We start from the raw sequence: 16145 nt of genomic DNA on the forward strand, positions 1-16145 counted from the left end.
TTTGCTCTTTTTATAGGGCCGTCATGTCATCGGCTCCAGACAGAGTGACTCAGGGTCCCTGATTCGCTCACAACAAATGTCTGCATCGCGCTTATTAGGTTACAGGGGATGAAAAGAAGAGGGGGTGGAATTTTAGGCTGACCCCACCCACACTGAGGTTAATGGTCTGTGAGAGGAATGTCATTTGGTGTATGTGTGTTTGTGTGGCAACCCTGCCTTGGACAAACAGAGGCTAAAATTATCTGTCCAGTCGGTGACTGAGACAGGAGACAGGGCAACGTTTCTCACCCGCTTCATCGTCGGTGGGCTCTCGCCGAGGGGATGAACTTCACGCTGGGCTTCAGACCACCGCTGGGGGAGCCGAGCGCCATGGAGAACCTGGCGAGGCAGCTCGTCTGCCCCATCTGCCTGGAGATGTTCACCAAGCCCGTGGTCATCCTGCCCTGCCAGCACAACCTCTGCAGGAAGTGTGCCAATGACGTCTTCCAGGTAGGTGGCTCCGCTCCAGCCAAAAGCCACTAAGCAACAGTGTGACATTGACAGAGGACATGATGTTCAAATGCATCAATGCATTTCATTAAGCCAAATATTGCTTGTTTCAATTCAATATCACTTCACATTTACATGGTTGCATAACTTGATGTATTATATATATATATACACACACACACACACACACACACATACAGTGCTCAGCATAAATGAGTACACCTCCTTTAAAAAGTACGAATTTAATCAGTAGCTGAATGAACAAAAGAACAATTTCCAGAAATTTCACAAGGTTTTATTGAACACTTGTTTAACTTTATAACATGAAATTAAGGTTGATAATATAACTTACATCACAAAATCTTCAGTTTTGCTAAAATTGGTTACAAAATGAGCAAAAATGAATACACCCGGCAACAAAAACTACTACATCGAGTATTTTGTATGACCATCATGATTTTCAAGGACAGCACCAAGTCTTCTAGGCATGGAATGAACAAGATGCTCCTGTCGAGATGTTGCCTGGACATCTCTGTAGGATGGTTGCACTTCCAACGTCCTTAAATTTTCGGATCAATTTTGCTACAGTATTTTTCGTCTGAAATGTAAAGCTTTGTTGATCTTCTTGCAGCCCTCACATTGTTTGTGTAAAGAAATTATTTCCTTTCTCAGATTTTGTGACATTTCTCTTCCATGTGGAGCCATTGCTGACACCATGAAATGGGAAGGGCTTTTCTCTGTTAAGTAATGCCCTTTTATAGTCCCCTGTCTGCTGGACACCCCTTAAACGAATACTTAGACTCACCCGTGGTTGAATGCTTGTTAATTATAATTTTGTAGTCTTACGTGTGGCTTTTCTCCTAAGACTATAATTGGGGTGTAGTCATTTTTGCAACATAGGCTTGAATGGATTTGTTAGGAAAATCACTTTTTTGAGTGTGCAAATTAACTAATCTTGTTTGCAATCAATGGTATTTTGTAGTGTGGTATTTCATAGACAATGCTGATTCTGAAAGGAAACTAAAGGTTTTCTGGTAAATGTAGTGGGGTGTACTCATTTATGCTGAGTGTGTGTGTGTGTGTGTTCACTAATGTAAATAGCTGGCAACTCTTGACCATGTAGTTTTTACTAGAGTGATACACCGATATTGCGTCTAGTGCAAAAAGGAGGCAGAGTAGAAACCGTCTCTACGTCCGTATCTGCTGCATGGCTTGAGAGGCTTGGCCCAGCCTGGTGGGCCTGAATCTGGCACCCCACAGAATGTTAACCATTTACCCTTATTCACTGTCCTTACAGCTGCTGCTCGGGTCGGACCGCTGGCATTTAGCAGGGCTGTTAGCTAATACGACTCCAGTTAACACAACTGTGGATGTTTCTGGAGCTACACGGAAGGATTTATTAATTACAAGTTTGGTAGAAACGTGAAGAACACCAACCAAGCGTAATTGGTGATTTATTGGTTGTAAACATAGTTAAAAGATAGGATTAATCCAGGGATTAAAGAAGGATAAACAAAATACCACAAAATATTATGCTGTTGTTGTCACATGAATTAGAGCTCAATTAGGACATCAGATATTCATTACTGTCGATATACTATATGACTTATTATTATATTCTTCATATTCTTCATAGGCCTCCAACCCCCTGTGGCAGAGCCGTGGCCCAACGTCCATGTCCACAGGAGGACGTTTTCGCTGCCCGTCCTGCAGACATGAGGTGGTGTTGGACCGCCACGGAGTCTACGGGCTGCAGAGGAACCTGCTGGTGGAGAACATCATCGACATCTACAAGCAGGAGTCCAACAGGTCAGTATTTGCCATGTTATTATTTACCATATTTAATATTTTCCATGCATCATTTTCATGAGCTGTGTGCTGAGCAGCAATGTCTGTGTGGTGCAGTACCAGGCTTTGGACACCGCATGGCGCTGTTTGGCGAGGCTCTGCGCGTCCAGCACTCAAAGCAGAACCCCAATAATCAATCAGTTCATATCTCAGAAACACACATGCAGTTTATTTAAGATTTTATAATAGTTTAATGTAGAGTTGATGTGTTTTGCTTTCCATTGTCCATTAGGGGTGGTTAGTACACCGAGTCCCAGGTTCAAAATTACTACCGCTGTGTCCCTGAACAAGACGCTTAGCCCTGAGTGTCTCCAGGGGGGGACTGTCCCTGACTGTAAGTCGCTCTGGATAAAAGAGCTTACTGATTTTAAGCCCTGCAACAAATTTAAAGCATTTGAATATCATGGTTGCACAAAAACAAGTGAATTCGCATAAGAGCTGGTTTTCTTAAACGTTGCTCTGTGGTTCAAGTTTCTGTTATTCTTACTGTAAAAAATGTAAAAAATTATAGTTATACACACATACGTACAGGAACATCCTTGTGTTTTGCAGTGTCACATTCTCAATGCCATTTTTTTCTACGGTGTCACAGCCTGGATAGAGACATAAGTTCAATGGAGTCATTTTTCAAGCTTGTCCACAGGATGGCATCCTCTCATAGTTATTAATTGTCGCACTCGAGGGCCTGTTGCTGACACGGCTCAAATCACCCTGACATATGGCCCACATTTCAGCTCAAATCACCTGACAGGGGAAAGATTAAAACGCCTGGTGATGAATCGAAAGCCTCTTGTTTTTTGAGCAGGTCTTCCTTCACGAATGTGGGTCCCATCCCGACTGGCAAAGTCGCCACACACCTTTTTTATTTTCGTCAGAATTTATTCCCTTATTTTAACTATGGTATGAATCTGCACTGAAGTGAACAGGTTGGAAAAAGTGTGCACAGGGTTTAAATTTACATCATTTATCAGACGCCCTGATCCAGAGGGACTTCAAATCAGTAGTGACAGGGACAGTCCCCCCCTGGAGACACTCAGGGTTAAGTGACTCACTCAGGGACACAATAGTAGTAAGTGGAGATTGAACCAATAGTCTTCTGGTTCAGATGTGAGTGTGTTACCCGCTAATCTACTACCACCCTGACGTGGCTGTTTAAACTGTATCATAGTGAGACGAAGGACACTCTTCACATATTGAATATACATGCAGTCCGACTCACTGTGCTGTGATCATTAAGACATGTCAGGCATGTGATGGCTTGAAGTCACAGTACGAGCCCCAGAGCAACGCAAGCCATTCATCTTCTGCCCAGGCTGATGTGAGCTTCTCTGGGAACCTCCAGGGCCTCCATGCTGATGAAGGTTCTGGCTTTCTCGCTCCCGTCCATCCCCCTCGCAGGTCCCTCAACCCGAAGGTGGCAGAGCACCAGGAGCAGCAGGTGATGTGCGAGGAGCACGAAGAGGAGAAGCTCAACATCTACTGCCTGAGCTGCGAGACGCCAACCTGCTCCATGTGCAAGGTGTTCGGGGCGCACAAGGAGTGCGAGGTGGCACCCCTGCCGAGCGTCTACAAGAGACAGAAGGTAAGGGGTCGCATCAAGGCACACATCCCAAGCAGAAGTACACAACCAAACATGGTCATTGGATATTTTCCAACTTTTACGTTGCACTTGCGGTATTATTTCTGTAATTTTGGCATTTTCTGTATTAAAGATATTAGCATAAACAGGGTTTGCAGTTCTTACACATCAAACCTGTATATGCCATGCAAAACATCGCCCGCCATGGGCTTAATGGAGCTTTGTTTATTGAAAGGGGTGTGGCTTAAGGCCAGACAATATTTAGCTGAAAGGATCGTAATGTATTTTGTTTATCCTTTTTTTTCTTTTAAGACTAAAGTTAAATTGCCCAAACTGGACAAAAATTACCTTTTCATTTGTTTGATTAATAATATTTCTATTTTTTTTAATACATTAAAAAAAAAATTTTTTAAGGGTGTGCCTTATGGCCAGTCAAATATTATTAAAATAAGTCCGCACAACCGACCTAATTTCTCAACGGTGTGACTAATAAAAGGTCCTCGGCAGGACTTCCGCCTCTCCCAGCAGCTGGCATTCTCCAACCTTCTCGGGGAGGAATGTCGAGGTTGGAGCTGCCTCCAACGACACAACGTTTTAAAAGCCCAAACCCGGCATTACTGTGTTGGCAAATGTTGGCCAACATGACTCTACCACCATGCTTCACACGCATTACAAGTCATTTGTACATTCTTTAGCGTCATTTTTCCACACCTCAGACTTTGCTCTCGTAATTGTCAGAAGCCAGTCTCCGTTTCACCGCTTCAGCATCCTTTTTCGCGCTAAACGAAACGCATCACCTTACCGTTCATTTACCATGCGAGCCCGAGTAAAATTACAGAAACCAAACACTGAAAAACCTCAACAGCACTGGCCAAGTGTTCCCTCTCCCCCGCTGCCTTTCAGCAACAGGCAGCAGCAAACCGATCACTCAAGCCCTGTAAACACTTGCACTTTTAACTTAGATTTTCTGTCAATTTATCTTAGAATCTTTCATTTCAGCTCAGTGAGGCACTTTAAGCTCCGACACTTTTTCAGTAAGTTACCTTTCTTGTAGAATTGTGCTTTAAATAAAGAATTTTATGTTAACCAGATTGTTAGTTAATCATTTACAGGTCAATGTTGCCTATCTGGACAGCAATTTAAAAAAGGAGAAAAAGTGTACCTGTAAAACGATGCAGACGGGAATGTGGTGCTCCACTTTTGTGCTGGTCCACCAAAGAAGAAAGTTAGGCACACCAGTGCAACCAGGACTAGGAGTTGGTCTAGAGCCGCTATAATATATTATTAACTTGTCCTTTGCTTGCTTTTTACCATGCAACAAAAAAATGAATGAGATTAGTGTGCAAATTAGGCTTTTATTACAAGTGGAACTAATGCATTTAAGTGTTCAAATGCTGACAGTGTCAACATGAAACACGATGGTCACCATTTGAAGCAGGCGAAAGTCCAGACGCTTGTACTCTATAGAGACTTGCAGAGCGGTGGCTCTGAATTCATTTAGATTTGCCGATTAGCTTCAGATACAAAGACAAAGATGTAAAAGTTCTCATTCTCAGCTCACAGCGGGGGATCTGGTGCAGTCTCACCTCTGTCGTCCGGACGTCACGGTGGCCACACCGCACACCAGCGTGGCTCGGGGTGTTCCATTGTGTTTTCCTCACCTTCGCTTCACATCAGTGCTCGCTTGATTCGTGCCATTTTCTGCTTTTACTGTGGCAAAGCAAGATGATACTAGAGGACTGCGTATCTTTTCTTGACTCCTATCACCATCAACCGTCCCACGTGTCTCACTGTCCCCGTTAGCGATGTGCTCTTTCCTAGAATTCAGAGTACCTTCAAAAAAAATAGTGCAGGTCACTGAAACGGACGCATCGACATGTGCATCCTTAAAATTGCAGAATTCATCGGATCCTGGAATTTGGAAAAGTCCTTCATTGGGGTTTGATAATGCAGCATCCTTGAAATGCAGTTGCTTTAAATGATTCTTTCATGACACCATGAAGAGAATGAGGATTCTCAAGGGTGAGTGATGTTATCTGGTATAGCAAGTAGGTCTATTTGTGGTTTGAACGTCCAGTTCCCTTGGAAGTGGAATTTCATAAATGCATAAATTTCATAAACACTTAAAAGACTGACCTTTCGAGTATTAACTCATGCAACTTTTTACATGAGTCCAGTGGGGCAGTGGTGACCTAGCGGTTAAGGAAGCGGCCCCATAATCAGAAGGTTGCCGGTTCGAATCCCGATCCGCCAAGGTACCACTGAGGTGCCACTGAGCAAAGCACCGTCCCCACACACTGCTCCCCGGGCGCCTGTCATGGCTGCCCACTGCTCACTCAGGGTGATGGGTTAAATGCAGAGGACAAATTTCACTGTGTGCACCATGTGCTGTGCTGCTGTGTATCAAATGTGGCAATCACTTCACTTTATATATTCACAAGAATGGTATTCATTTACATTTTACATTTACATTTACAGCATTTATCAGGTTACTATCACCCCTGTGAGGTCATTTGTCGACCCAGCTCTAATACGTGATTAGCTTTTTTCTATACATTTTTAATGATGATGCTTTAAGTGCATTTTCATTTTTAATCATCAGCACAATATTTTGCGGGTAGGCAAAGAGCAAAAAGACAAGGTGTGGTAGGAGGCAGTAGTCTAGCGGGTCAGACATTCACCTACGAACCAGAAGATCACATGAAGAGTCCCAGGTTGAAACCCCATTAACAATTTACTGTTTTCATTGATAATAAACAGACTACTCGTTGATTATTATTAATAATGTTTATTAACACCCACTTGCTAGCAGTATTTAATGCATTAGACTTAAGACTTGATGTCTTGACATCATGGCCCATTGTGGTCAGAATGATATGGGTAGACAACCTGAAATCAAAACGACCCAGTTAGAATGCTGTGATCATTTCGCCAAAGGAAACGCAAAGCGAAATCGAGAACAACATGAATAGAACAGCACTGCAAACACCGTGGCAGTGTGCCAAAATGCTGTCGTTTATTTCACTTTTTTGAACGATTCTGGGACATGAAACATGGCAAGTGTTGCACAAAGGCGTTCCTAAACCAGCGTTCAGCGCAGAGCTTATTCAAGACGCGTTGCTCGCATCCCATTCACTTTCTCCACGGGGCTTTATCGTGAGGGAACCGGACGCTGCTAACAGCCTGCCAGCGGAATGACGACGCTGTCGGAATGCAGAGTGGAGTAGCTCTGAAATATCTGCGCGTCCACGGCGGGCAGGATGACTCAGCCGTCCCAAGTGAGGTTTGAGGCGTGAAGGCCGGCGAGGCGTGTCACAGCTCACCCTGCTCTTTAGGTTGCCAGGTAAACAATGGCCGTGTCATTGCTGACAGCATGGTGGAGATGTGCTGAAAGCTGACACTTTTTCCTAATATTTCCTCTGATTTAATTGGGATAATTAAATTGGGGACCTCAGAGCTGATGGCGCATGTGGGCCCGCCGGCCGGTAATTGTAGTGGAACCCGCAACACCCAGCAGGTGGCCGAACTGACATTTTGATTCGCAGTCCCTTTGTCACTTTCTCCCTCTGAATCATAAAATTACAAATGCAGATGAGCGATGCTGATCAGTCACTGGTGCCCATCGTGCCATTTTCAAAGCCTCCGTAGCCCGCAATCTGGCCTGTTCCTTTTTTTCTTCTTCTTCTTCTTATTTCTTTCTCGTCAGGACAGATGTCACAAATGACAAACCGCACTTTGATGCCGTGGCCTGGTGCTGCCTTGTACTCATGTTGTGTTTCAGACAGAGCTGAGTGATGGCATAGCTGTCCTGGTGGCAGGAAATGACAGAACACAGGCCCTGATCTCCCAGATGGAGGACATCTGCAGGACCATCGAGGTGAGATCTTCACGATTTGCCTCAATCCTCAATGGCCCACAAGTTCCTGTTTTATAAAGAGATACTGTGGTGTCTTGATGTGTGAAACAGGAGAATGGCCGGCGTCAGAAACAGGTCCTGAGCGATAAGTTTGACTTTCTGTACGCCATCCTGGAGGAGAGAAGGAAAGATATGGTGGAGAACATCGCCCGTGAACAGGATGAGAAACTCCGACATGTCCGCGCACTCATCCGGCGCCACGGCGACCACTTAGAGGTTGCAGTTAAGCTGGTGGAGACCGCCATCCAGTCCATGGAGGAGCCACAGATGGCTGTGTTTCTGCAGGTTGGAGTGGGCGGAGTCTTGAGACCTTCCCTTCTGCACAGAGAACAGTCTTAACCCATTTAACCATGATGAAATCAGTGAATACATTTCTAAAATCTGATTGGATGAGCTCTACATGTGTAAAATCTCATAATAATAATTATAATAAGGCAATTGCCTTGTTTATCAGACATCAGAAAAGAATCCCACTGTTCATCTGCACTTTTGTTGTTGTTGGCGTTCAGTGTCATATAAGGAAACACCAGTCCTAAAGTTACTGTCTCAGACTGCATTAACTGGAGGGTCAACTGATACTCTTAATAACAAATGTCCAAACATATATTGGTACAATAATAATTATCGTTGTATCAATATTTCAACCGTTGTGAATTGATTTTTTAATTCTGAAAATTAGCACTAACAATTCTTCTTCCAAGCAATGTAGGTGACAACTATTCAGCATCATACCAACACCACCACCATTACATCATCAAAGGGACTTTTTCTTTATGTGTCCATTTTAAAGTGGCTGGTTCAGACCAATTTGAATTGAGCTCAGAATTTAGAACCAGAATTAGCCTTTAGAACAGATCCCCTGATACGACTGTAAATATCACTGGACTTGCTTTGACCCTGAACGTTTCAGTTTTCGATCAATGGTCAGAAATGGTCCATTTACCTTTTCCCGTGCAGTGTGAATGAACCAAGTAACACAAAGCCATAGCAGGAGTGCCTGCCGTTTCTGAGGTCATTCCTTTTTAAAGGTTTTCTCTGGTCTGTGTCCACCGCAACACATACTGCTGATGATTGACACCTCATTGGGCTTCTGCGCTCTGTAAGCTTCCCTCAGCCTCAGGCTGCAGGGATGATGCATTGATTAACAGGAGCACCCCGCTGCTGGAGCGTCGGCAGGACTCCGCACTCAAGCTGCCTGGCCAGACGCTCCCGGCCATGAATACCAAGGCTGGGAACGGAGCCAGAGCACAAGTCTTGCGGCACTTTCATTCATCCCCGCGTAAAAGTTAAAATGTTCGAGGTGGAAAGGGACCATAAAGCGGCTGATTGAGTGACGTCCCTCAGGTGCAGCTTCTTCTCAGATGGCCTTGTTGCGGGGCCTTATATTACTCGCCAATGCTTGTGCTTTGTAAATGTGGACGGAGCAGAGATTTCGTTTGGAAAAAAAAACGAGACTTTCACAGCCCTGCTGCTGGTTTAGACAACATATCCTGAGCACTAAAAAAAATAGAAATTTTCATTGCCCTTTTGCCTGTTCCACGCCACTAGAATTAGAAAATCGGTTAAATAACATTTTATGCAGAAAAATGCAGTTTAAATATTACACAATAATCTATATAAAACTATTGCATTTTCCGTGTTTTAAGATAATATCACAATGCCTCCTATTGGGCTAATAATAATTCTAGAAATTTAGAACCTCAACTCTCCTGACCATTCTTAAGAGTCTGGGAATTGGCATCTCGGCATGGCAGTGGATAGCTTCCTATCTGGAGGAAAGATCTTACCAGGTGACCACATCTGGACCTCACAAGCTCTCAACTAGTGTCCCTCAGGGCTCAGTACTTGGCCTTCTCCTGTTCTCTCTTTACACCAAATCTCTTAATGAGATCATATCTTTGGTTATCCTGTCCTGCATGGGTAATCTCTGCTTGCCTGTTTGACATCTCATCCTTAATGGCAGCATTATCTGAAACTCAAGTCCAGCAAAAAATTAACTGCTTTTCATCCCTGCAGATTCCTCCTCACAACAGGACCATAAAATCTTCCTGGAAAATTCTACAATTTTCTGCCAATGCACAACCTTGAGGTGACCAGGAACCATACGTGGGATGAATGAAATTTCCAATTTCACTCATTCATGATTTCTTCTGAGGATTTAGATGGATTTGTCCATTTGTCCATTTCTATCAACACATTCAGATACTTGTCCAGTCTCTGGTCATCTCTAAACTGGACTACTGCAACTCACTCCTGACTGGTCTTCCTCTTAGCTCTACTTGACCTCTCCAGCTGATCCAGAGCACTGCAGCACGACTTGTTTCGAACCTTCCCAAATTCTCCCACACCACTCCAATGCTGCGTTCCCTCCACTGACTCCCTAGAGCTGCAGCATCAGATTCAAAATACTGATGTTTGACTACAAAGGGTCACAACTCCTACCTCAGATCTCTCATCTCTCCTCACTCTGCACCTCGACCTCCTCGACTGGTACCAACAAGGTACTCAAGGTACTAGGATAGCATTCATCTAGACTCTTATCTGTCTTGGCTCTTAGGTGTCCAAAAAGCTGGCTCATTAAAGATCTTCAAATGCAAACTAAAAACCTTACTCCTTAGAAAATATTTCTACTAAAAGTGCTCTTAAATACACTTTCTATATTCAATATTTAAAAAAGCGGTTGGGTTCTGAGTTGTTGTTCTGAATGGTATCTACAGATCGAGTGCTAGTGAACCAAAAGAGGGATTTCAATGATGGATATTTATAGCACATATGTACGTATGTAAATGTAGAATCGAAATCACAGTTAATAATAATTAATTATATTCAATGCAACCCCAAAAATATCTAATTTCATGGTACTTGAAATAAAAAGAGCAGTGGCACTTTACTGCATCATTTTAAAGAACTTCACTGGTATTATATGCAATAACCCAATGTCACCAAAATGGTAAAAATATCAGGGGTCTGACACCGAATAAGAAACCAATATATCTATCATATCCGTACCTGGATATGGGACTATGTTTGGGACTATGAACATTGGCTGATAAGCCAAAAAATGTTTTACAGTGTAAAAAAAAAAAAAAAAAAATGATGGTTGGTTTGTTTCTCTGTTCTTTTGCCACCTCAACTGACAGAATGCAAAAGACGTGTTCAAGAAGTAAGTGAACTGTTGATTCTCTGCAGCATGATTGATTTAGACCGGCAAGTCACATTCTAACCTGTGGTGCTTTTTGGTGTGGTTGACCTGAGCTGTTTCAGCTGGTACTGGTATTATTCCTGAACTTCGTATTACGGGTGTAAAGAGGTAACGGTTCACGCCAACAGCTAATTGCTTGGAATGGTCGTGCTCACACCCCTGGCTGCGTGTGAGTGGCTTTGGCAGTGCAGCATGCCTAACGAAACTCCCACCTGCCGGCACGCGGGGCGCGGCCCTGCGGCCGCCGTCACGACTCGCCACGTGGAGATGGGGGCTGAGGTCCTCCACACCCCCGTCACCTTTTATTTGTCCACGTGGTGCTGCGCCCTGAGAGTTATGTCCTTGACAGGATCACAGACACTGCCAAGGCCTCCAGAATGGAGCGCACCGAGGCCGGCTACGAGAGCATGGCCCACTTCATCATCGACATCGATGACATCGTCGACGTGCTGAGGACCATCAATTTCCAGACAGGTAGCGGGAGAAACCAGCCTGTTACAACCACATCCTGCTTCTCCGCTGTGGAGTTTAATGTCTCTTCTAATGCGTAACAGTACAAAAACTGCAACGTCCTACCATGTTAATGAATTCGATGTTCCTGTCACTTGGCTCTCTATTCGTCATACTGTACAGGCCTATATTTTTGCTGTTAATACAACCACAGATTTCATTGGCTTCATGCATCCTTGAAAAATGCCTGTGTTGAGTAGAAAGACGCACACTGGCGGCTAACTGGCAGCTGGGAGGGTACTTTTACCCCAGCCGATAGTTCTGTTGATCACGATAACTTTGTGCCAAATGTTCACTTAGGCTCCCAGGGTGAGGAGAGTGATGAGGAGGTGGAGGGAGTCGATCCTGCCCCTTCGTCCGTGGTGGACTCAGTGCCTGGGAGACCCTAGCCCGCCCAGAACCCTTCAGATGAGAGCCCCAAAACAGCCGGGGGCCGCAGGTACACACGAGCCGCAGTCTCATGCCGTCTGATGAAAGAGGTACTGAACAGACAGCACTTTCCATTGAAATGATAATCACTGTCGTCACCAAGGTACCAGGTTAGCGCTTTCATGCTATGCCTCTGAGGAACCTTCTGGAAGTCAGCCTTTTTTTTTTTTTGCAGTCTCCAAACACCCGATGGAGTATTTTCAAAAGACCAAAGGAGCACAACTGGTGTTTATGCCGAACACGGAAACACTGAGCGGCGCCTCAAAGGCCGTATTGGGGTGTTTGTTCTCCCTGCTGTCGTATGGACTGCAGCTAGTGTTTGCATGCCAAGTGCAGCCATCTCAGTAATTAGCGTTGACCTTTGGCATAAATCCGATGGTGACATGAAGCGAGACCCACCCACTCTGAAAAATAGCCTTTAACCTGCAAGCCTCAGTAATGGCGAATAGTAGCAGTATAGACTCCATTCATCCTTTAACTATCAGAGATGCACTAATACATAACTGTTAGTTGGACTTGGACTTTTTCATATGTCAAAAATGGTCCTTGTGAGTGCATGTATATATTCATATGATATGCATAGGTTCAAATCCTGGATCGGGCCTTGTGTGGGTGAAGTTTGCATGCTCTCCCCTTGTTTCCTCCAGGTTTTCTCCCGCCATTTAAAGTACACTAGGTGAATTAGACACTGTGTATGTGTGCCCTGTGGTGGGCTGGCAGTACTATTTGTATTCAGTGTAATATAAGGAGGTTGCAGTGAGCTTGTCAGGTGATAATAGGCTCCTGTCAGGATCCGAGGACATTTACATTTACAGCATTTATCAGACGCCCTTATCCAGAGCAACTTACAATCAGTAGTTACAGGGACAGTCCCCCTCAAGTGTCTTGCTCAGGGACACAATGGTAGTAAGTGGGATTTGAACCTGGGTCTTTTGGTTTATAGGCGAGTGTGTTACTCACTAGGCTACTACCAGGATGAGTTCTTCTTGGCTAAGCAGACCCCTTGATAGAAACTGTATTCCCTGATCCCAGCAGATGAGAAGCCCTCTTTCAGCAGGATAATGCGCCCGTCCACACTGCATGAAGGCTCCAAAAATAGATTCTAAAACACAACATTGATTTTGAGGTGTTGACTTGACATTGTCCCATTCCGATCCAGGAGGCACCACCTAACAACTTACAGGACATGAAAACTTCTACTGACTTCTGAACCAGATAGCACAACAGACACCTTCAGGGACCTAGTGGAGTCCATGTCTTGATGGGTCGGGGGGGTGGTCATTATGATATTATGCTGGCATATACTCTGCATCACTACCATAGACAGTGGCACCTTTTTCTGACCTTGACGTTAAGTCCAAATGTTGTTATTTAGTTAAAGCGAGCATCTTTGAGGAAATTCGTTAGAACTCTACGGTGTGCATCATTAGTCACGAGCTCTCCCAGCACCCCTTGGCCCGGGCGGCCAGAGTGAATCAGGGTGCCAGCTGGGAGCCGGTGCTTCCCCTTCACCTCCGTCCCTGCAATTTGCACGAGGCGCGGCTCCAGCAGGGAGGCCCCGCGCAGCCGACCCTGAGTCAGGAGCAGCGGAGGCCCGAACTCAAGCGGCGCATCAAGTTAATCAAGCTCCCGGGGAACGTCCGATTAGCGGGATGAGGCGCGTTGCCGCTGCTTCTCCCCGCTCGCCCCGCGGCCTACCGTAATAAGAGCTCTGGGCTTTATGGGTGTTGGGGATATATGGCTCCGTGACTGTTGTGTCCACAAGCGCTGACCTTGCCAGCGTAGCTGTCGAAACTCCCCCCACCCAATGAATTGATCGTCCAAATGCATAAGAAAGTGTGACTGAGGAGGAGTTGGTTCTGAGAAAGTGGCAAGAACGCGTCCGCTCACGTCCTTCCGCTACGATTTTGAGAGGAAAACGTTGGAAACTTATTCAGTAATCATTTTTTTTTTTTATGTACGTTAGATTGCGGTGCTTGGGTTGTAAGTTAAAGCAAAATGATGAGACTGAGTCGGCTCTTCTCCCACTTATCATCCCCCACTCCTGCACAACGGCCTATAAATATCCGCTGTTGAACAGCTGGACAATAATGGTGGCTTCCGGTCGCTTCCGTGTATCACATGCTTTGTTTTGTTGGTTTTTTTTTGTGTTTTTTTTTCCACCACAGGGCATCTCCAGCGAAGACGAAGAAAGAAAAATAAAAAAGGAGATACGAAGGAGGCTGACCCTAATCCCTTAAGCTCAAACGGCGGAATGTGCCTCTTCCGCTGGGCTTTTTGGGCTATTTCCCTTCGCGCGCTGAGCTGAGTGCTGTACGTGCACACACAATTACTGCAGCCTGGGTGTTTATGTGACGTAAACCGTGTCTGTAAGGAATTCGGAAGCTTTTATTTATGCCACCATGCTCGTGTGACAATAACGCAAGCTGCCACCACAAATATTACTTTATTCATTTGTGTTCCTTTAAAAAGAAATCAAAAATAAACCGATTGTTATTTGTTGTGTCATTTTTCCTGGAATGCAATAAGGGTTTTACTCATTTTAGTAAAAGGGGCAGCTCTTTTAATGAAGAATGAACATTGATTTAGACGTATGCAAGTGATGAGCGTGTTTGAATGTGATGCTTGACTTGGGCACATCGCTCCTAAAGGTCCATTTAAGGTCATTTTGAGACGTCTTGTCTTCATTTCCATAAAATGCCCCCCCCCATTTAATTTCTGCACATGACACATGTGTGCGTAGGAACAAATCCACACCCTTATTTATTAATATGAATATATAATATTTTTGTACATATTTTTTTTTCGTAGTAAAATTACAAAGTCATCTATAAGCATCTCAGTCTTGGTTAGGTCTGTGTCTTACAGTCAGCCAAGCAACGTCCAGCATCCAGCAACGTGCCCACATCGCTGCGACCGACGTGGGCATAAATGCGTTGTGTACCAAAGAAATAAAAAAGAGAAATAACAACGTGAGCTGTTATCGCGAGAAGACAAATCGCGCCGCGTGGTTTAGAAAGACACGTGACGCGTGATTAAAACCAATTTATATAAAACAAAAAAAACCTTCTTACGCGAGAAGTCGACGTGGTCCTACTTGTCTCAGTTGAAGCCGTAAGGGAAATTAAGTTTGGGTTGATATGCAAATTGGCACCAAAAAAAAAAAAAAAAGAAGAAGAAAAGTTTTTTGGCCGCTTTTTTTGGTCACTTGTTGCGCGCAATCAGGATTCCTGCCACAGATCTCGCTGGAGGATCGTTTATTTTATGAAAAGTCACACACATCTACTCATATACTGCAATTCAACCGATACTGGGCGGGTGGGGTTGACCATGTCATAAATAAAACGACAAATAAAGCAAGAGAATAAGTACAATCATTTACATCGCCTGAATGTAAATCAGCATTCTTCATTCGTCTGGTCGGTTGGTCCTGCGTCTTGAAATAAAATAAAACGAAATAAAACACCTTAAAGACTCGTCTCTGTCTTTAAAAGTGTCGCGTCGAGAAGCGAGAGTTCGTTAGAAAATGAGCGAGTGTTGGAACGAACGAGTCGCCTGTCGCCCGTCGCCGTCACTTCCCGACCTCGTCCAGGTACTTGCGGTTGAGCTCCGCCTGTTCCCGCTGGTTCTCGATCCGGGCCATCTCGATCATGTTCCTCAGCAGGTGGAACGTCAGGTCGATGGAGATCGGGGGGTCGTCGTTCCTCTTGGCGACCTCCGGTGCCGCGGCGCCGGGGCCGCGCTGCAGGTGGCGCAGGACCTTCTCGCCGAGCAGGTAGGACGCCGCGCTGTCGCCTGCTCTCAGCAGCACCTCGTCCAGCTGACTCGTGTACCCATGGCCGTCCAGGAGGCTCAGGGGTCTGCAGGCGGCCGGGTGGGTGTGGGGGGACAGCAGGACCGTGGCGAGGAGCAGGACCGAGGGAACCGGCTTCATAGTGGTCGGGAGGTCGGAACCGTTCCCTGCAACAAGTTAGGAGAGTCGATGGAGAACCGCTCGGCCCCGGAGTTCCTCTGCGAGGTAAAACCAAAAAAAAAAGGACCGGACGCGACTTACTTCTGTCGTCTCCCGAGTCTTCCGAGTTTGGCGCGCAAGGACAGTCCTGCCAGAGAGACTGGACCACGCCGCTCGGCGCTGCCGGGTTATAAGGCGACGCCGGCGGCGCGGTGACGTC

General features: G+C 45.2%; 2 protein-coding genes across 3 annotated transcripts; one reads left to right on the forward strand and one right to left on the reverse strand.

The window, feature by feature from the left end:
• Window positions 1-226: 226 nt before the first annotated feature.
• Window positions 227-14472, forward strand: LOC114775938 (tripartite motif-containing protein 54-like). 2 transcript variants are annotated; one of them, XM_028966620.1, is made up of 10 exons: window positions 332-489; window positions 1162-1228; window positions 2126-2298; window positions 3736-3919; window positions 7698-7793; window positions 7884-8117; window positions 10973-10995; window positions 11384-11508; window positions 11845-11983; window positions 14142-14472. In XM_028966620.1, the coding sequence occupies exons 1-9, from the start codon at window positions 476-478 to the stop codon at window positions 11931-11933; spliced, it is 1005 nt and encodes a 334-aa protein (XP_028822453.1). In that variant the 5' UTR covers window positions 332-475; the 3' UTR covers window positions 11934-11983; window positions 14142-14472. The 2 variants fall into 2 exon arrangements, with proteins under 2 accessions (XP_028822452.1, XP_028822453.1); XM_028966619.1 differs by lacking the exon at window positions 1162-1228 and having other exon boundaries at window positions 227-489.
• Window positions 14473-15215: 743 nt separating this feature from the next.
• On the reverse strand, window positions 15216-16086 carry LOC114775937 (UI-like). The gene is made up of 2 exons (XM_028966618.1): window positions 16028-16086; window positions 15216-15933 (listed from the first exon to the last, which is right to left on the reverse strand). The coding sequence occupies exon 2, from the start codon at window positions 15905-15907 to the stop codon at window positions 15545-15547; it is 363 nt and encodes a 120-aa protein (XP_028822451.1). The 5' UTR covers window positions 15908-15933; window positions 16028-16086; the 3' UTR covers window positions 15216-15544.
• Window positions 16087-16145: the final 59 nt, after the last annotated feature.

The sequence above is a fragment of the Denticeps clupeoides genome, unplaced genomic scaffold (assembly GCF_900700375.1).
Source record: "Denticeps clupeoides unplaced genomic scaffold, fDenClu1.1, whole genome shotgun sequence".
Lineage (NCBI taxonomy): Eukaryota > Metazoa > Chordata > Actinopteri > Clupeiformes > Denticipitidae > Denticeps > Denticeps clupeoides.